This window comes from Calonectris borealis, chromosome 6 (genome assembly GCF_964195595.1).
Source record: "Calonectris borealis chromosome 6, bCalBor7.hap1.2, whole genome shotgun sequence".
NCBI lineage: Eukaryota > Metazoa > Chordata > Aves > Procellariiformes > Procellariidae > Calonectris > Calonectris borealis.
Window position 1 is genome coordinate 5,423,380 of NC_134317.1, and position 21,271 is coordinate 5,444,650.

The 21,271-nt window shown below is 40.4% G+C and overlaps 1 protein-coding gene across 2 annotated transcripts in view; it reads right to left on the minus strand.

The window, feature by feature from the left end:
• KYNU (kynureninase) overlaps nt 1-18,716 on the minus strand; it is a 59,021-nt gene extending 40,305 nt beyond the window's left edge. Inside the window, exons 1-4 of one of the 2 annotated variants that reach the window (XM_075152713.1) lie at nt 18,356-18,716; nt 13,535-13,724; nt 8,020-8,140; nt 1,174-1,256 (exon numbers count right to left, since the gene is read on the minus strand). In XM_075152713.1, the coding sequence (XP_075008814.1) occupies nt 1,174-1,256; nt 8,020-8,140; nt 13,535-13,724; nt 18,356-18,388 (427 nt within the window). In that variant the 5' untranslated portion in view covers nt 18,389-18,716. Of the gene's footprint in view, nt 1-1,173; nt 1,257-8,019; nt 8,141-13,534; nt 13,725-14,038; nt 14,402-18,355 lie in introns of those variants that run through there. The other variant, XM_075152714.1, reaches the window with a different exon arrangement.
• Between the last annotated feature and the right edge of the window lie 2,555 nt (nt 18,717-21,271).

Here is a 21,271-nt window from a genome sequence, read left to right on the forward strand (position 1 = left end):
CCAGAATTTTAGCTATTTGGAAACTTCATAAAGAAGTCAGGAAGTGACTTTATTTATAAATGTATTAATAAACCTGTCATGAAACATTCCTTAATGTCTCTGTTTCCAATTTTTCAGACCCCGTTTGCTTCTCTTGAAGGAGAAAGCCCATAACTTTCTCATTGAACACTTGTCTATAGTTGGAGGAAAAATTACGAGACAATATCTAGCGTACAGTAGGTCAATTTAAGCGTAATATTTTTCCTTAGTGAAGGCACAAATGAACACATGATAATTCAGTTCAGACAGTCAAGTATTGACAGTTGCCTTCAACAGCTGAATTGAAATACTGGCCAACTCTCACTAAAATCTACTAACCTAGCCTTGACAACGGCTGTAAGTGTTGGGGAGAAAAAGGGTCTGTGAGAAACCCTGCCAAGATCATTTCTCTTCCCCCTTCTGACAGCAACAACTCTGAAGGAAATCCCAGTGAAAGATTATTTCAGCAACTACACACAGGTTAGAGTAAGAAGCGATAGAGGAAATTTGCATTCAGACTCAGACGACTGCTTTCATGGCTGGCAAACTCACCAGGAGAAGTCTCCAGGGCTCCTTCTCAAATCTCTAGAATAACCAGATGCATTTACTGCCAAGGTCCTGCAGCACCGCAGACCCCTCAAGGGGTACAGCAGGGTAATGGGAACTTACAAATAGCAGGTCCTGCCCCAATTATCTGCTTCATTAACATAAGTAGTTCTCAAATATGAGGCTGGATTTAGCAGCGGGGAAAGGAGGAAAAGCAGAAAATGTCTAGATAGAAATCATTTTTCAAAGCGGAAAGTTCATTGGTTTACTTCTAGGAGAGAGACTGAGAATCTGTAATGCCAAGTGCCCTTTAAAAGGGCTTCACGTGTTAGACCAAGTGGTTTATGATGCTCCAAGAAACCCTTTGCTGCAATTAGTTTCATGATATGCATATGCTCATATATTATCACATACATTCATCTCTTAAATCACTTGCAGCCGTAAAGTGAAGTGTTAGTCCGTGCACAAGGCAGTCAGAAAAACTACTTTAAAACGAAAGAATGCAAGGAACTAAGTTCTGGTTACAGAGTTTCAGGACTTTCAATCTTAAAAGAAACGAAATTTGTTTTCATTTCTAGAGAAAGATTTTTCCCTGCAGTTCACACCTACCAACCAGCTCAGCCATCAGGTCCAGGATGCACTCGTCTGCCAAAGCCCACGGGCGCTGACCATTGAAATGGCCATGAACACCTCTGAAAAGGAAGAAGCAAACGATGAAAACATATGCTGTTTCCTTTGGATCGGTCCTAAGAAAAGTACCTGATTTGGAGATCCCACATCTGGAGGAGGAGGAGACTCACCTAAGAGGGGCGCAGCACTTTTACCATGCCATTAAAGCTCATAGCAAATGCAACTCATTTGTTGGTTTCTTACAGGTTTTCAATTGCTTGAAAACTATTTATTTTGGCCTCAGAATTACTCTATAAATCCCTCAAAATTAGAGATGATAGCTTTTTCACAAGCCCTCTGGAAGTGGCTGCATGGGTACAAGAAGCCTCTGGGAACAGGCTCGCCAGGACAGGGCAGGGTGGTGCCCGGTGCAGGATGGCACCCCGCTAACTCAGCTCACATAAGCTACACAGAGAGTAGAGATCACCCTGCAGAGTTACTCCATCGGCATTTCTAGCTGGACATCGTATGGTGCAGAGGATGGTAGACTGGAATACTGCCTTGCTCCCAGACAAAAATATTTCTTGTCAGAAACAATTTCTACCCTCCTGAATCTCCTGTCTCAACTCACCCTTCTGCATAAACCAGCAGGTACTTAATGTATATGCAGGGAAGCACCTGCCCAAACAGAGCTGCTTGCTAATTTTTATTGCTTCTCTTCTCCCTGCCAAATTGTTCTAGATCTAAGTGTGCATAAAGCTTTTTGGGTTGACAGAGGGCATTGAAAAACTTTATTTTGCAAACTGTTCCCGTCTACAGTGGATCATACAGGCACCTTAAACCTGAATGCATCTGAAGTGACAGATATGTACATTCAGTTCTGGATTAAGGGCTCTGAACTAGTTTTTGCTTCAAATGTGACAGAGAAGTAAACTTGTAAGTTAGCCACCGTGCATATATAAATAAAAAGTTGCGAAGTTTCTTAAACATGCAGGATGTAGCATACAGATTTAAATGCAAATGAATGCAGATTGAGAAAAGTAATAATGGTGCTAATCCAGGGGAACATTGCTCTGGGCTTCCATCTCACACTAGATGATTTTCATATTTGCTGAGCACCACGGGGTGCTTGTAAAGTCGGAAATGCCAGGCTGCATGCAGCTGAGGCAAATCAAGTATAAAGCTGTTTCAAAACAGGGACAAAACCAGTAGAAAACTGGGTAGAGAGCAAAAAAAGCCCTAAAAGCTATGATAAGAGAAATAAAAAAAAAAAAAACAGGTAATAAACCTTTTAAAGAAGAACACGCACACAACGTTCACTCAAAATCATGAGAAGACATCTAGCAGAATAAGACATGCAAAAGGAGGGCATATGAGGCACTACCAGCTAGTCCCCCAAAAACCAAAGGACTGTTTTTCCTATCCACCTCCTACTTCCCCTTCTCAGGTAGAATTTTCTTGTCTCCCACATAAATTACCTGGATGTTTTACAGTCAGACCTTTTCTGATTGACTTGGGTCTAATTCACATCTCCTAGGGATATTTCCAAAAGAACCTCAGTGCTAAAGAAAAGAAGAACTGCTGCAAAAAGCACAATTTCTATTAACCATTTCATGTGTCTTATCCTTGCAAAATACCATTTGCTTTTGGACTAGTTTAGGTCAACAGCTGAAGGAGGACACAGGTACAACTGAACATCTCTTACAGCTAACATAACCTCCCTACGTTCAACAAGTCCAACCCCACACAGATGACAAGGAGGACCCCGATCCCTAATTTGGATAAGGTCGCGGTACACTAGCTGACCGATTTTCTCCATTTCAGAATTGCTCTCTGATGAGACCTTGACAGCAGAAAGCGGGCAGTGTGAAATAGCACTCATTTACAAGAACATTTCATAGATGAGGAATAAAGGCAGTAGGTCGGTAGGGGAGAATATGCGGTAAGGGGCAGGATTAGTGCTAAAAGTTCCTCCCTTCTATCAGACCATAATGCAGCTGCTTTCCCTGAAGACAGTGGTATGTGTTTCACAAACAGCAAGACATTTATTGCTAATTTCCCTTCTTATTCTTAACTGTAACATAGGGCTCAAGGGACTCTGAGGTAATACAGACTGTTAAAATAAAAAAAAAAAAATCCAAAGATTTTCAGTGGCTCCCAGCCCGAGGGGATCTGTATTTTTGAAAGAGGATAGCAAACATAATAAGATGGGAAAAAGAAGCCCTAAGTACCTATGGGACTCTCTTTCATTAGCTTTCTTTGATTTTATAGCCATTAGTGTCCTTCTAATGGGAATTTACTGATGAAATCTCTCTCTACCAGCACACAGGACTAACAAAATTTCAGAATAAATTTCTAAGTTACCATGAAAACAGATATGAGATTTTGGGCATGAGAATATTTTATTTTGAGAAGAAAACATAGAAATTTAAGTATATTGAAAGAGAGGAGAGCCAGCATTAATTATTATTCATATTATTATTATTATTACGGCACAGCTTACAGCTTGCCTCCCTCTTGATGGCCAATATAAATGCCAAGAGACAAAAATTATTGCAGCTAAAATGGTAGTTAAAGGCATATTCTTAGACCCTTTTTTTATTTTAATCACATGAAACTCTGTAGCCTTTGCTGATGGCACAATACATCCTATTACACTTAGGTTGTAAAATTCTATGCTCTGCCTCAGAGAATTTATATCTCTGTATATTATGCCACCCCTCTCTCAGCTCTGGTAGGCACGGGGGGTAATAATCTTTAAGGACACAACTGCAGTGCTTCTGGCATTCCCCTCAGACACCGATAGCCTACGTCTCACTCGTTTCCTCTGCACCCTAGGTAGCAAGAGAGAGATTTAAATCGAGGTACCCAAATTAGCGAACACAAAACATGGCCCATCAAATCATAAAGCATCATACAAACAGAATTATTTCTTAAACTACTGTGAGACTTCCTCATTGTGCAAATTAATTTTTAGTCGGTTACCATTTTATTTTCAATTTGGCAAGAAATCACAATGCCACATTTTATTCGCTGAGGTCTGGTTGATTTAAAGCTTGCTTTAAAGGGGAGCTAGAAACACATTTTCTGATATGATCCCAGGGTTTCAAAGGAGGTAGCAAAAGGGATTTAAATTAATTGCCAGCTTCAGGAATCTTCTGTGCTCATCCAAATCTTGTTCAAGTGGAAATTTCCTTCTTGCTACTTTGCCAAAAATGATGCAAAGTATTTAATGAGCCAATACAGACCCTTAAGTTTGACAATGGTTTCAAGCAAAGAAAGAGCCAAAAGAAAGACATATCCAAAGAAAAAGAACTGTATGGAGCAGAATATTGAAGGCAAAAGTAAAAAAACCTGGGGCATTAAACCAGGCGTTTACAGCTCTAACATACAACCTGCCGAAAGGTACAACGCAGAGATGACTGCTGCCGAATGGCAGAAATGGGTTTGTCAAACAGAATATGACCAAGCCCCGCCAAGCTGCACTCCTGCTTGCAGGGCTGTTATATCTTGCAGGATTAGCTCAGCACACAGAACCAAAGGTGCCTTTTGACTCACTGAAAACAGTCCTTTACTACCGCAGGTGCTATATTATAAAGACCTCCACAGACTTGGATTTTTTTGTTTACTATACTCATGTCAAGAAGCCTGTTGCCAGACTACTTCAATGCTGAGATGTATATGTACATATTTAGTTTCTAGTCTAAATTTATTAATTCCCAGTTTATATTTACTGTGCCAGCATGTTGTTTCACGTAAGTGGCTCCTTTTTTCCCCTATGTTTACCCCTTGATACATTCACAGAGAACAATCATTTTTCCTTTCAGTCTTCATTTTGCTCAACTAAACAACTCTAATCCTCAAGACTTCGATCCAGCAGGTTCTCCACTCCCCAATCACCCCACCAGCCCTTTGCAAGAGCATAACAACTGGCTACGGCAGACTCCCTTCTGTTTTAATAGTTCCACTTTAATGAGTTACCCGGACATGAGAGACATTGCCCACTGCAGCAAGTATGTTCGCATGCAATAACGATTCTATAAAATACATTAATTGCTTAAACGGTTGTGGTGGGGGAAAGGGAAAACAAGACACTGCAAAGCACCTATTGGCCTTTACCCAACCAAACAAGTCACTTGAACCTTGGTCTTTTAGATTTCAAAAAACTGGATTATTGGCTACTCTAGGCTAAGCACAGGTGAGACAACTCCTCATCCCTTTTTGCCCCTTGTTCAATAAATCTTGGATTTAGCTGACATGAAAACAGAAATAAAAGTGAAGCCTCAAAGGCTCTTTTTTAATCCATACTAAGAATGCCAGTGGCTTGAATTTGTAGTCTTTACACATTAGCATAAAAAGAGAGGACTGAGGAATGTGGAAAGAAAGAATACAAAAACAGAACAGGTATGTGGGAGGCAGATGTGAGAGAAGAAAGTTATAACCCACCATTTAAAGGCGGGGGGGGGGGGGGGGCGGGGGGGGGGGAGGAAAAAGGAACAGTGACACTGTAAGAGGGAACACAACAAGAAAGAAATGCGTGAAAAGGCCTCTCATTTTCCAGGCCTTACTCTAATGAGTTGCCATCACCATGCAGAGCTAAAGCTATGAGCTTCCCTGCCCTTGACAACAGCTACCGGGTAATCTTCCTTTTCACTCTTGCCATCAGCTATAAACAGTGAAAACCATTTAAATAGACAAGTATAGTAGCTATTTGAGATGAGTCCCAAGACACAACAAACAGAAAATGCGATAAACCAATTTATAAGAGAGCCAGAGTCTATATCATTGCTGACTTGAAGGATGTACCTAATTTGCATTCCATTTCTTACATTCTCGCTACTTATTTATCTAAGGCACAGACACTAAATTCCACACTGCCAACACACAAGCCATTGAACAGGCTTCGGCTGGTAGCAGCTACTACCTTAGACTGGATTTTGCTAAGCTATCCTTGGTGACTGGCATAAAAGCATCCATTTGTGCATCTCCAGCCACCTCTTCCTTTGCAGCCCCCAGCACCTGATCCTGCCCATCAGCTTCTTTAAGCATAAATTGCTCTGTTCAAACTTAGCTTGATCTCACCTTTCAGTTGCTTTAAGGTACATCTGCAGCTAGCAGGATTTTGTTGTGGGTATTTATTGGGTTTAGTTTGGGTTTGGGTTTTTTGTTTTGTTTTTTTTAACCTTTCTGATTTATTTGAGTGTTTGGGACCAAGCTTTTGGCAAACAGCCTTCTAGATTTGCTCCCTCTCTTCCAATGGCTTGAAATCATGTTCAGACATATTTCCCCGTTAGATACAGCTACTGAAGGTACTTTTGATTTTCTGGAGAAACATGCTGCGTACGCTTTTCTTTCAGATTTTTATAATCATTGAGAAAAAAAAAAATCCTTCACTGTAGCAAAGACAAACATAAGAATGGAAGTGAACCAATGAAAAGGTACAGTGAAGGAGCTGAAACATGTTTGCACTCCCGCTGCATCACTAACGGATAAGAGTGCTATCTGACTTTTACCTTTCGAAAGAGATCCACTGTTTCCCTGATAAAGTACGATAATTGTACAGAAATGGACAGGGTTGCAATTTTTCCAAATGACTGGAGAAACTGCAGTGTTGTGCTGAATGAATAACCAGCAGGAACGAGTGCTTCCCAAAGTTCACGTTCATCCCCATTCATTCTCAACCTTCTCACTAGTAAGTAACAAACAGGAAACAATAAACCATTTTTATTAACCCCCAAAATTCATATATTAACAAGTGAAACAGCAGCTACACAGTTTTCACATTTACACTGTGAAGCCTCCACCTACAGTGTTTCTGCTGAAACAAGGCTGCCCAGGTAGCAGAATTAGCTTTTCCTTTTCTGTCTCCCCATATTCCCTCCACTCTCTCACCATGAAATCACATCTGTTCCACTCATATCCCACACCCCATAAAAGTGTTCGTCTCCTTTCCAGCTCACTCACTCATCTGGATGTTATTTTCCTTTCCCACCTTCAGTTTCCTGGTTTTTACTTATCTTTTTCCTTATTCCTCCCTGCTCCAGCTGCTCAGGCAGGTGCTGGACATCTCAAAGCACAGACTCTCCATGGAAACAAAGTATAATATAAATTTTTTAAAAAAGCGCTTTTTTCCCCCTATATATCTAAAAGTTTCCCATCTGTTATGATGGGATGATGCAATGCTGAAACGTGTCCCTCTTTTGCCCTCCTGTCTCTCCTACATCAGCTCCATTCAGCAGACCTCATTGCGATCCACCTTCAGCTCCTCACCGAGATGCTCCTGAGAAGACAGGAATGCTTCTTTCTAAATAAAATGAACTTGTCAGGCAGAGACCTGGTTTAAGAGGAGCCAAAAACCTGCCAGCGCCGGCAGCAACACCACCTGTGCTCAGTGCTATTTCAAGGGGAACTGCCCATTGCAAGGCCTGCAGGGTGAATCACAGGCAGTTAAAAATATTAATCAGAAAATCGCAGGGCCTGGAACTGAATCATGTTCGCCAACAAGCAGCAGTAACCAAAGGAGTTTGTGTGCCTTGTGTTTAAACACACACAGCAACTGGATGGGGATGGTTAAACCGTGGAGGTCCTCCAGATGAGCCAAAGCAGAGCCACCGCGCGCAGCATGGGTTATCACAGCTGGAAGTTGCTCTTTGCCTGCTTTACTGCTCATACCTTTAGAGGAGATTTAAATAGTGCTAGGGAAACCCTGAACATTTTAGTCCTGGGCTGTAGTGGTTTTAACACACTGCCCTTCTATTCAAGCATTTTCAAGGCAGATCCCAAAATAAAACGAGGTGCCTGTCTGAAGCATGGGTTAGCATCTCGCATACCCTGCTGTGTACTCACGTTCGAGCCCACTTGTCCAGTTCTTCATCCAAGTAAGTTTTAACTTTTCTTGGTTGGAGCCCGAGAGAATTCCCAGCTAAGTATACGCAGCTTTCCTCTCCGTTCACCAGGCTCAGATCAGCTGCGGAGGGAAACCACAGAAACAACACACACGTGAGAGTGAGCACAGGAGGGACAGCGCACACACACACACACACGTGTGCCACCACCCAGAGCTCTGCCCGTTCTGGAGCTCCCTCGGACACCGTGGTCCCCACGCAGGAATGGAGGTGCCACATCCTGACCTTCCTCCCAGGACACCACGCAGGTGACCCTGCAAAGGGATCTAAGGAGGAGGACAGCTGGGCAATTTACAAGTAGTTATTCCCCTCGTCCTCCTGCAATTTTTGGCTGAGTCAAATATATCTATACCTGTTCTGGAACTGGTGTGAGTTCAGGCAGCATTAAATCCCCAGGTCTCTGGGGCTGTGTGGGAAGCAGCCACCGATTTTGTCAGGTCTGTAGCCAACGGTGAGTGAAGAGGGAGCATTATTCTGATCAGGCTATCCACTTTTTTCCATCATCAATATATTCCTACTCCGAGTCGTGAAACTACTTGAATCGTGCATTTAATAAAAGTTAAGACTAGGTAAATCTGTGTCTTTCATGTAAGTTTTACTTGCAAGATTAAATCGCTATTTAGAAAAATGTAGTCATTGCACAGAATATTTTAAGGCAGTCTCAAAAGTTCTTGTCTTGTCAGCATATATTGTGGGCTGCACTTCATGTCATCATCATCTGAGGAGGAGGAAATCTATGTTGACAAATCCTTTCAATGATTAGGAGGAAAAGCAAGGCAGTAGAAATTTATAAATAATAGCTCTAGTGAGGTTCTGAACAACCTAATTAGCCCGTGTCATCATCTATCAATCCAAACATTGCCTTTTTCTATTATTTCTCATGTTAGAGATTCTTGGAGGGACAAGTGATGATGACCTTCAAGAAGTAGTAAGTAATTTGCATTCATCTATACATATACTTAGAATACCCCCAAAGCTAACATTACATGTATTTTTGGTAAATATCATTGAAAAAGGATCAAATGAATGAATATGTTAAGATACATGCTAGAAACAAATTATAAGATTGCATTTCTGTCTGTGAAAATTTTATGTTAGGGCTGTAGAAAAATAGATTAGATGCCTGGGAAGGGTCTCTTACTACCTTTTTCACTAACAGTTACCAACTTCACTGAACTTCACCAGAAACACATTTTTCAGAAGTATAGACAACTTGGGTAATTTCTTAATGAAAGCTTTAGAAGCTTCTAAAAAGCATAAGTCAGAGAGCAATTTCAGCCTAATCTGTTTTACAGATACTATGTCTGTTTTTTATCTCTATTCTAATATGAATGAAAACAGAGAGGCATAAATATTATCCATGCTCCTAAATTGGTTCTATTAACAGTTCTTTTCCTATCAAGAAACACAATAATACTGTCTCATTGGGAATAGAGAGAAGGATCTTTGCTCAAGAATTTGGAGCTCAATCTTACTAATACTCTATACTCCAATCAAGCATTAAAACAGGTAAGGAATTATAAGCAAGTTAGCTTTTCTTGCACCGCAGTCCTTTCTAAACAAAAACGCCTCTTGGGTCACTGTTGGAGAGAGATGGCATTACCACTTTGACAAAGAGTATTTTTCTACTTTTACACCTGCTACTTCAGATATTCTCTTTTTTTTTTTGGCATGTTATCAACCCTGTATTGGGCTGTTCTCTTTTCCTTTTCACAAAAAGCTGTTTACTTCCCCCTCTCTGACATCATTAAAGGACTCATTTTGGATAACCGCAGCTTCCCAAACTAGGCTTGGTTTTTTGCAGCATTTTTGTCATTTCACAACTTCTCCTGACCAGCACACTGTTGTGCTCAACATTTCCTCGGTCACTGTGATATTCTTCACAGTAACGCATTTATTTTCTTAAGACTAGCTCTTGCCTTTCCCCAAATTACTCTACCCTCATTTCTCACAGTATTGGCCCTTTTTATTTCAGGAGGAGCTGCAGTTGACATGCAATGTATATTGAAATATTCAAATAGGAAATAAACACAATTAATGAAATAAAGGCTGGTGCAAAACAAAGAGGAGATAATTATTGAAATGTGTCCTTAGAGTAGCCTGAATAGGAAAATACAACAGCAATAATTTACATTAAGATTAATTAGATACATTATAAATTATTCCCACATCTACTCAGATTCATGCAAACTAGTCACATCTAATAACAAACATTATTTTGCATACTAAATATACCCATTTGTCTACATTAAAGATGTATTTCTATACCTTTTAAACCTCAAAGAAAAAGCAAGGTTTTTTTCAGAAATATTCAGTCCAAACAAACGGGAAAAATATAATGTCTTTATTAACCCAAAAGCACAGACTAAATCTGTTTATACATTATTTGAGTCCTATCCCTCGTTGAAGGATAAAAGATCACATTTTTCCCACCTTCCTATACCCCCCCTCACAAGCCCTCCAAACAAAGAGCCAGATTTATAAGATTAACCACTACCTTTAACCATCTCTTCAGGGAAATACAGCTCAAGACTTTCACTTTGGGACATCTTTTTATTCCCAAGAAACCCAAATGATGCTTTATTCCTTTACAAGATGACAAAGCACAAGCCATGGTCTTAATCAGATTGGTGATTTGGCGCCCGACTGCCAGTTGCAATCCAGTCATTCCTACCTCCCCCCAGTGCACGAAAAAGCGTTAAAGAGACTTTGTTGTCATCTCGGAGAAGAGCGAGAAGATCCAAACATTTCTCTAAATCTTCTGCTGTCATCTTTTCCTATTTGCTCACCTGAGCCTCGTCCCTCAAGCCTGCACATAAAAACTCAAAGATTTGCCAGGGAGGTAGTCTGCTAGTGGTTTCCATTTGATTGATATAACAAATAAACAGCCGTGACAGTTTATAAGTCGATAACTAAAACCAACTATTATAATGACTTTCTAAATATTTTTATGTACGTAATCTTACAATTGTCTCCTATGGATGTTCTCATCTGCTTCTTGTAAGGCTTCATTTTAAAACCTCATTGTAATGTTTTATGTAAATATATAAAGAATATTTGACGGCTAATATCTGTAATGACATTTATCTTCAGAAGCATGTTATCTAGGATCCGCTCCTCTACTCAGATAAATGTCATGGGAGATCTGTCTCTATCGTATAGACACACAATGTAAATATATATATATATTTACACCCCTGCTGTTTTTCAGCCGAGAAGCTGTTCCTGGTGACAGCTGAAGCACGGAAAAGGGAGACAGGGGAAAAAGAAGAGGAAAAAAATCCTCAATTTTGGAACACAAGAATGATGGGTTCTCTGTTCAACTGGTACTACCACTACTACTATGTAGGCTGCTTATCTTCACTAAAACATATATATACACAGTCTCAGGACTAAATTTTGTAGTAACTGGGGGGAAAAAAACCACATCAGCAGTCTAAATATTATGGTAATTGATAAACAAACAATAATGGAAGTTGGAAGGGAAGCAATGAAAACTGTCACAGCGGTATCAAAACCTTCTCAGGAGATTCTTTAATCTGAAGCTGCTGAGACACTACACTGAAAAGTGACCTTTCATATTCTTGAGAGACATTTCGCATGCTGCGGTCAAAGACACAGCTGCAGATCGGGTGCCCTAGTTGAGCTGGATTTCAGCAGCACAGCCAGATTAGGGTCAGCAGCACCATGGCCACATGAGCTGCCTTCCAGCATCTTTCCAGCTTCGGAGGGACATTTTGCAACAGCACAGTGGCAGCTGAAGTGGCTTTGAGTACAGAATAGTCATACCCAAACAAACAGATGGGGTTTAGGAAACCCTCTAGAGCAACCAGAGGGAAAAAGAAAAAAAATGACTTCTTGGCAGACAGGCTGAGAACACCTCCTCCGTGTGGAGGAAGCACCTAGTTTAAATATTTGTAAAGTGTCCAGTTCTGCTCTGAATAATATAAATAGCAAAACTCAAGGATTTAAACGTGGGGAAAGATAAGCCAATACCACCAGTACATAGAGAACTAAGATTTATCTGTCTGTATCCTAAGGACAGGAGCAGACTGCCTTCCCAACATTCATCATCTCTAGGCAAAAAGATACTGAAGACAAAGATAGTTTCAAAAGATGTCCAGGAATTCAGACAATTGATATCATTTTCTATCACACATCTTTACTGGATACAGTTTAGTGAATGTACCTGAAATTTCTCATGTACCATCAGTACTGTTCTTTTCAGAAAAAAAAAAATATCTGCATTTATTAGAAAATGAAAATGTTTTGTAAGAAAGTTCTATGATTTTTTTTTTCCTTTAATTTTTAATAGATGCTTTCTGCCAAGGCAGAAAAAGAGGAGCATGACTATGCCTATATATGTTCACCACCTAAGGAAACAATATGCCATTTCTTCAGCTTCCAGTGTGCTATGACCAGGGCCTGCAGAGCAGGGGTAGCTTTTGCTCCCCGTGTATTTGACATGTGAGCTGAAAAGAAACCCAGAGAGGACTTGGGAAGCAGGAGAAGAGCCCAGGACCGTGCTGCCTCCGTAGGTAGGTGCTCCCTCCAGGTTTCCCTGCATGATTTTGGCCAGACACAGCACCAGTGGTGGGTACAAAAAAAACCCGTGGAACTGTTTTGTACTTTCGCTAGGTGAGGAGTGCTAACTCAAAGCAAATGCTTCCTTCTCAGCTTGCCAGCCCTCCCGCACACCAGGTCCTCTCAATAAATGAATCAAAGGTACCCCTGCTCCCATGCCCAGGCATGCCACAGGCTCCTCAAAACAACCTACAGACCAGGGATGAAGCAGAAAAATTTTGAGAACCATTTTGCATGGCTACATTGAAGCCATGTGTAGTTATATATTTGTAGGCAATTCACGAGGGAAGTGGGAAAGATCTTAAAATAAAAGGTTTCATTATGAATTATTTGCTCAGATCAATTATTTGTTCTAAGGCACAGTCTTCCATTTGGCCTCAGGAAGAAAATCATCTCTATTACTAGCAATAAGGCATAAATTTTAATACAATATATGTATCATCTCTTTCATTAACTAAAATAATTGTAACTAGACAGAGAATACCAAACTATATTATACCAAGGAAGCAACTACTCCGAACTATTGTAAGCTACATTGCCGTTTCAAACCATTAGACAGAAATGCTTCTGCCTATAATTTTCAATCAGTCACTATATTGTTCAAAGCAGCTGACTGACAGCATAAGCACCATGCAAGTGCTGTATCCTCGCATTTTATTCAGGGTGGCAATGAGAGCACAAAGCTTTTGGTGCTAGAATAAGTTGATGGATTGATTTAGCAACATCAGGGACATACTGTGCTCAGATATGACTGCAATTGCTCAATTATCTCATAAGTGACAACGATTTCCAAAGATTTGTGACAAACACAGGCAGAAGATGGGAAGCCCCACCCTTTCCCCCCACTCCCCCACGGTAATTATAACTCTCACTTGGAGGCAGATCCTTGACTTTTGGGATACAGAAACATTCACGAAGATGCTTTAACTCATCTTCTTCATCTAAGTGAAAAGCAAGTTTCTTGTCTGCGGGACTGCATCCTAGCCGCAAGGCGGTTTGCTCTAAAATGGTTGCTGGTAACACAGGAGAAGATGGATCCATTTTCAGGTCATTCAATTTCACCTTAAAATGAAAAATGCCACAGTTTAGCTCCTGCAGTATGCATATTCACGAGCACCTGATAAGCAGCCACTAAAGCTGCATCATTCAAGACCCAAACTTACTTGATGTAAAGCTTTTAAAAAGTGAAGTATTTGAATAGAATGGTAAAACGGATCAATTCAAGTATTTCCAAGGCAACATATTGCTGTAACCCCAAAGGCTTTTTTTTTTTCCTCTCTATAGATATGATTCTCTTCCCTTTTTAAGCTATGTCAGCAGCTTCTAAGTTCTCCCACCAGACCGATAGCAGTTACAAATGCTGAACTGTCACTCACAATTTTGAGATCTCAAAGCCAGAAGCAGCATTATTGTTTCTGCAGTCTGTGCTTAGCTACACTGAAGTTGTTTCCAGGCTGTTTCAGGCAATGTTCAGCCTCCTTCAGCTTTTCTTCCTTAAAAATAGGAGGGGGTGTTTGGGTACAGCCATGCTCACGTACAAGGGCAGAGCAGGCAGGATACAGATGGCAGACAAAGGCATCGTTAGAAATGTAGCTTTCAAGACCAGGATTTTGAATTAATATTTCCCTCGAGCTACACTGAATATCCTGGTGTTTTAGCTCCATTTGTCCTGGGAAAGGGGAGAAGCCCAAGTCAAGCTGCAAGCATGACAGTCCGTAGTTTCTAACAGGATATCCAAAAGTGTATCTGCAAAATTTACAAGCTCATTGATCTTTATAAGGAGAATAGTTCTGTAACTGTAATGCTCAGAGACACCATTGTGTTCAAGATAGCATTGGTGCACTTGGCTTTATGGATCTATTGGCAAAGAAAATTCATGACACATACCCTCTCTTTAGGGCAAAACTTTGCCAGTGTTGCCTGTGGCATTGCAGAAGGCAGTCAAGAGTCTCAGTGAGGTACTTGATCGTTTCCCCAGTTTGGGGAACTGTATAGTTAGACCACACAATATTCTTTGCCTTTTTAAAGATGCCCAGGAGCTACAGAAAAACTCTAGGGAATAGGCAGAAATAGGACAAGATTAGGACACAATATGCAGCATGAGCCACCAGAGAATATAGCTTTTTCCCCCCTGTTTGAAAAATAAAACTCTCTAAGTACGTCTCTTCCATAATTACCAGCTCTTTTCTTAAAACCAATAGTATATTATAGACAGTTATCTAGAAACAAGTTGTGGAGAGAACAACAGATTATTGTGTGGGTTGTAGCCAGCTAGGCGTTACATTCATGGTCACTTAACCTAGCTCAGGTTTTTGTGGAAGCGGGGTTCTGAGAGTCAGTGTGATGTATGTTCCAAGTTATAGATACTTTTTTAAAATCAAATCCCTTATGACACATTTGTCTTTATTCTTTTCAGTACAAATACATAAATGCAGATTAGGTTTTCTTATCAAATTTTTATGCCAATCCCTGAAGACTATCCAGAAGAGCTTCATCGACACATATGGGAAGGACAACAGTTGGTATTTAAATATAAACCCCTAAATAGCACAGCCTCATTAGTGCCAATTAATCCAAACCTGTTTATACTCTAGCCAAATGGCCAGCATGATGCTAGTTATCTGGTTTAATTTGCTATCATTCAGTTTATGATGAGAACATTTTCCTTTTCCCCTCCAGACTTGATATCTTACACAGTAGCAATTTTTCCTCTCCCACCAGCACGTAGAGTTAAAAAAAAAAAGTCAGTAGAGCTCTTTAAAACAGCAGTTTTCATTTAGCTAGTGTTCACCCTTTCCTGGGAGGTACTGGAGATACCCTATTTTTGTGCTGTCTCCACACACATTGTTCACACCTCCTCATTGTCACCAAATTTATCATTCCCACTCATTCATCCTAATCATCCCTTAGCTGGTAAAAAGGAAAATAAAATGGCAAAAATGATTGAAAAAAGATATTTGAACATCTTGGATCTCAGAGTGTTTCTCAAGGCTTTTAGGAGGCGGAGGGCTACACCTAGACAAGTGGTTGGGTGTGATGCTAAGTGGCCGAGCTGGCTGGAATCAATACACCCAACCGGCCGCCTCCCGAAGAGTTGCCACCCCACTGAAAGCCCCACGAGAGATGAGACCTCTACATCTACATTTCCTCTACAGTTGAACAGCAGATCCAAGACCTTGCCTCTGCCAGCTCCCCTGCTGGGGTATTGGTAACAACATGGGTGCTCCTCTGCAGGTCAGAAGAGTATTGACCAGAAGTTTCTGGACCTCATTTGGCAGTCATCAGGGGGGATGGTTTAGAAATCTTTATTACCTCCAGCAGATGTTGTGAAACATGTCGAAAAGCAAGCTACGTTCACGGACACCATGGCCATCGCTAATACAAGCGCCTTGCTGTAATCTAAAGACACTGTAAGGTAACTTAAGTTTCACTTCTCCAAATTACAAATTTTAAGAACCCATGGGCTTAATCAGTAAATCAGGTATTGTTTTCAAGCAATATTGGCATCAGCACTTGGAAAGTAAAAGTACTTTTTGTTTCCAAAGGCTTATTTCTTTCCTTTACAACACTAGCATAGGTGTCCTGATCCCACAGGCATTGTCAAAGCATATCCAATACATACTTACATAATCAAGATATAGCCCTCTATTTTTAATAACGAGTATTTAATGCAAATTATGGAAACCGTCCTTGGAGAAGGGGCTGGAAATCAAATCTCCCTGACTGTGTCCTTCCAGATAAAAGGACCACACAGTAGTCTCTGTAGTCTTTTCTACGCAGTCAATCTCCTTCCCACTCAAGTTAATGCCTGGATTTTTTTTGCTCCCTGGTGACATAGTTACTGAAATAAAGGAAGGAGCCTTTTAATCTCTCTAAACAGATGACTCACTTGAGTTAGGGATATTTGTTCAGTGATGCTCAGCTCCCCTGGTCCCTAGGAGGGGGACTGTGCAGCATTGGTATTGCTGTCACCTATGTCCTCTCCGGGAAACAGCCCATGAGGAAGGTTTGGGAGTCTCCAACATTTATCTCCTGGGGCCCACACAGGCAAGGCCAGCTAATTCCCTTGCAGTTTATGACCAGGAGATGGATGATAAGGGTGCTTGAAGGACAGTTTGGTTTTATACACCAGCTGCCTCTCACCTGGTCTGTAGATTCTCTGCTTTACACCATGTGAACACGGCACAGCATCCTCCCATTTGTCTTACTAGTCACCATTTTTCAGTGAGGACACACAGTTATTACAATGGATTAATGGCTATCATATTCCAGGTCATCTGCTGACCTGTCTGGCAAGCATAGATGGGTTTTGTTTCCATTTGAGGCCTGACCCAAAATCCACTGAAGTCAATAGGTGTCTCTATTACAGACAAAGATTTCTGGATCAGGCTTTTGGTTCCCTGTCATTGCTGCAGCTTGCTGCATCTGATCAATGACTTTCGTTTATTAAGATTCTTATTTATATTAAATTTTGACAGCAAATATAGTATTAAATACAAAGATCTAGAAGCTAAAAATGATTAAGTGCTCAGAGGTATCTTATTTAATACAAACATCATGAAATAAGATAAAACTACTAAAATAAAATCAATCAAAATCCTATTGAGGAATGAAATCCCAGAGATCCAATTCTGAGACCAGAATAAGAAAGTAATTTTGTCCTTTGAATAGGAATTAGGCTTCATAGAAAGGGAATTCCAGAATTACTTGGGTTTTTTCTTTTTTTTTTCCCCACTCTGACTGGCATTATTGCATTTTCTAATTGCTGCAGAATAGAGTCCCATGCAATTATTTTACAGTAATTCATGAGTCATTTGTTATTTTCTACATGTAGATTAAATACATTTGTACAAGAACAGCACACCTTTATTCCATCCAATTATTTTCATTTAACTGAAAACTATATTCTGTATCCTCTTCAAATTCGGACCCATCAGTACAAAATGTAATTCCCACCTCGATAAATGTGGTTCCTTATAAGGATTTTTTTCATACAACTTAGAGCCAAAATAATCAACATTTTAAGAGAAACAACTTGTCTCCACCACCTACTCTGGAAAAAGCATTCAGGTGTTTTCTTCTCCCTTTCCTTGAAACTTCCTTACACTGTTTGACTTAATAGATATAGATAACATGAAGTCAGCTTTTTTTTTTTTTTTTTTACCCTTTCTTTGCTCTTCTGACTCTTCCACAGAATTTGCCTCTACTGCATACTGATTCAATGTAAAGAACTCACCAATGACTGTTGGCAATCTTTCATTTTCAAAAAGAACATGTGCAACTTAAATTAAGAGAACAGTCATTATTACATATTTTATCAGCACAGATATCAGCCCCACTACTTCATCTCCCATTTGAAAACTATAAAAGACAATGGATGAGAATTAGTCAGACACAAGTGACATGAATGTCTGGATGATTATTTCTGTTTTGTCCTTTATGCATAATTTACTGACTAAATAGGAAAAAAAAAGTGTGAATATTAGTCAAGCCATCTTATCAAACTTACACAGGAAGGTCCATTAGGCTTAATTATAAGAATGATAATTTGTCCTATTTTTAAATCCACTTACGATATTTTCATAGATCTACCCTCTGTCTATAATTGTATCTTGATGTCTTTATTAAAAAAACTGTGAAGTCCCCTCGCCCCCCTTAAACATTTTCTTTAAATATTCCAAGATGTTACTCACAGTCTTTCTACCCAGCACAGTGCTGACAGGCATACAATGAATCCCTATTTAAAAAGCTGTATCAATATCCTCAGAGAAAAAGTGTTTATCATGGAAATAGCATGTCCTGCACTTTCTGCCCTCCAATAGCTGTTTACCAGGTTGCTAAATGCAGCTCAGCCCACGGACCTTTGACATTTTCAGGTTAGCATCCAAAGGAATTCTTTGGAAGGAAGACTGGGGGTGTGCACGTGTAAAAGTGCACAAGTTAGCAGTATAGGTCCACGCTGCCAGAATACGCCCATTGAAAGCACCAATAGCACTGTGAATTGAAGTTGTTTTAAAAACAAACAAAGAAAAACTACAGAAATGCACAGTGCGTAAGGGCTGATTCTCCTTCCCATCTTTACAGCAACAAAATTGCTTTTGTGAATATAATTTTGCAGAAAGAAGGTTCTAAAAAAGCACGGCCCAAAGAAACGCACATTCTAGATTACTTCAGGTTAAATACACCTCAGTGAATTTGTTTAAGTTACAGAACTGCAGAGAAAGAAAAATCTAAATATTCATAGCACACAACAACAGACACACAGCAGTAAACACAACTGTATAATTAAATAAGTTACACAGCACAGCGTCACAGCTGCAGCAAGGGAATGTGACAGAGAGGAATTATAATAAACTCAGTTACTTAGAGTAATTTAAGCACATTTTGACCTTCATGTCAAGAAGTGTTTTGGTGTTAAAAGTAATTTTACATATAAAACTCATCTTTTCCCTTCCACAGTGAAACCACGTTACCCTGCGGTTGGCAGCCGTTCCTGAGAGAGGATGATGAAATTCTTGTGCAAATACTCACCATTGCATGAAGAAACAGCCACAGTCACGTGCCTGCTCCTCAGACTCTGACCCGCACAGCAACCAAACACATGACCTCCGAGTTAACCAAAAACCAAGTGTGTGTATGTATATTTTTTTTTTCCCCCCTTTGTCACCGTGGCAAAATTTAAAGCTCTAATTAAAATAAGAAAGCACCTTTCTCCCATACAGGCAGAAGAATACACACACAATTATAATGAAAATGGTTTTGAACCAAACTCTTTCACTTTATGAAGGAGCAGATCGATAGCGTAACAGCTAGAAGTCAGCAATGTTCGCGGCCACATGGCAGAGGGAGTGGTGGGAACTTACACGGATCATGGATTTGCCAGGGTGGAAAACAGAAGAAGAATTAGGGGTGAAATTAGAGAAGAACAGAGTTGATATCTCTCTTTACACTCTATAAATGTTATCTCAAGCCAGTGTTAGGCCAATCCCCTCCATTCAAGCTTGAATGACACCCATTCTTACACAGAGCTAGAACATAGTCATCTGGAAGCAACAAAAATAGTTTCTCTCTATTCAACCTCTGAAGTTTTTTTTTTGGGGGGGGGGGGGGGGGGGGGGCACACAAAAAAAAAACCAAACAGTGAGGAGAGGTATAGGGGCAAAGGGGTCAGAGTTGTGGACTAACAATGTAATTTAGAGATACAACTCCATCCTGGTGTTCTGCATGCACAGACCCCTGCAGTAATGCTTGTTTATTTTCTGGATTTCCATTTTCAGTAAGCACCAATATATTTGACATTCTTGAATTTAACATTTCATCTTCTTTGCTAGGAAAAAAACCAACAAAATAACCACACAAAGCACTTAATATTGACCCAAAATAAAGCTAACCTGTATCCATCAGTTCTTGCAGTATCCTTGCCCTGTGTTGCACTGTCAAATGATTTTTTGCACTTCCCACTAACTTGCCTTGTTTATTCCACCAGCAAGACAACTGGACTGCTGCTCGAGAAACTTTGTACTACCAGGAATTTGGGCCAAGAAAGAGAAGCAGGAGGTTGAGGCACTTCAGTTACTGAGGCAAGAGGGATCCAATGTCAAACTCACCCCAAAAGGGCATTTATTTCTTGTTTGGTGGGCCATTTAGGTCAAATGAAGCTGAAATAGACTGTAACTTTTCATTTTGCCCTTGGAAATAAAACTACACTAACAGTCGAGTGAAAATTTTCCCGCTGCATTTTCCATGGCAAAAGTTTTACCCTTGATTGTCAATGGTGGCAGGAAAGCAGCCGTGCTGGCAAAGGCCGTGTGTTTGTAGACGTTCATGATAGTAGGAATATTGACCCCTTCTTCCTATTTATTCTTCTCAGCTCTTCAGATGGAATGAAAGAAAAACAAAGACAAAAACTTTTGCCATTAAATTCAAGACTCAAGAAATCAGCAAACATGTCTCCTTGGTACCTTTTTTAGCTGCAGAACCAACCTAATGGTCTATATTTTTTTTCCTGTGATGCTGTGAAGCAAACAGAGGGCAGGAAGAGAAGAAGGAGCCACTGCAAGCCATGGTGAGATGGCAGCAAGGCAGCGAGGCCACACGAAATGGCCAAAGTCCCAGCAGGCACTGGCTGATGTGGCAGAGAAAAGGCAGAAAACGCAACGGAAGGCAGCCCTTCCATCACCCTCTCAAAGGAGCTGGTAGGAGAGTGACAGGAAGGCAGTGACATTTGACAGACAGTTTAGAGAAGGAAAAAGAAAAAAAAAGTTAAAAAAAGAAAAAAAAAGGATTTGCAGCTTTGTGGGAAGACGAGCTCTGCGTGTCTGTAACTGAGAGTTGTATGGGGTACATGGGGCAGAGAAGGAATTAAGGGGTGGACAGGCAAACACATCTCTCATACCTCCAGCTTACCCAGCTCATTCGGAGGTGCTTAAACACATTAAGCCATGTGCTGCCAGACACATCCACGAGAGTGCTGATACCGCTTCATCTCATCCTTCACCCTGACCATTTGCTGTACCCATCTGCCATCCATCACTGCCAGCCCCAGGTTCACCAGAGCACGTTTGAGCCCTTATCATGGGAGCCTTGTCCCTTGACTGAAAGAAACTATA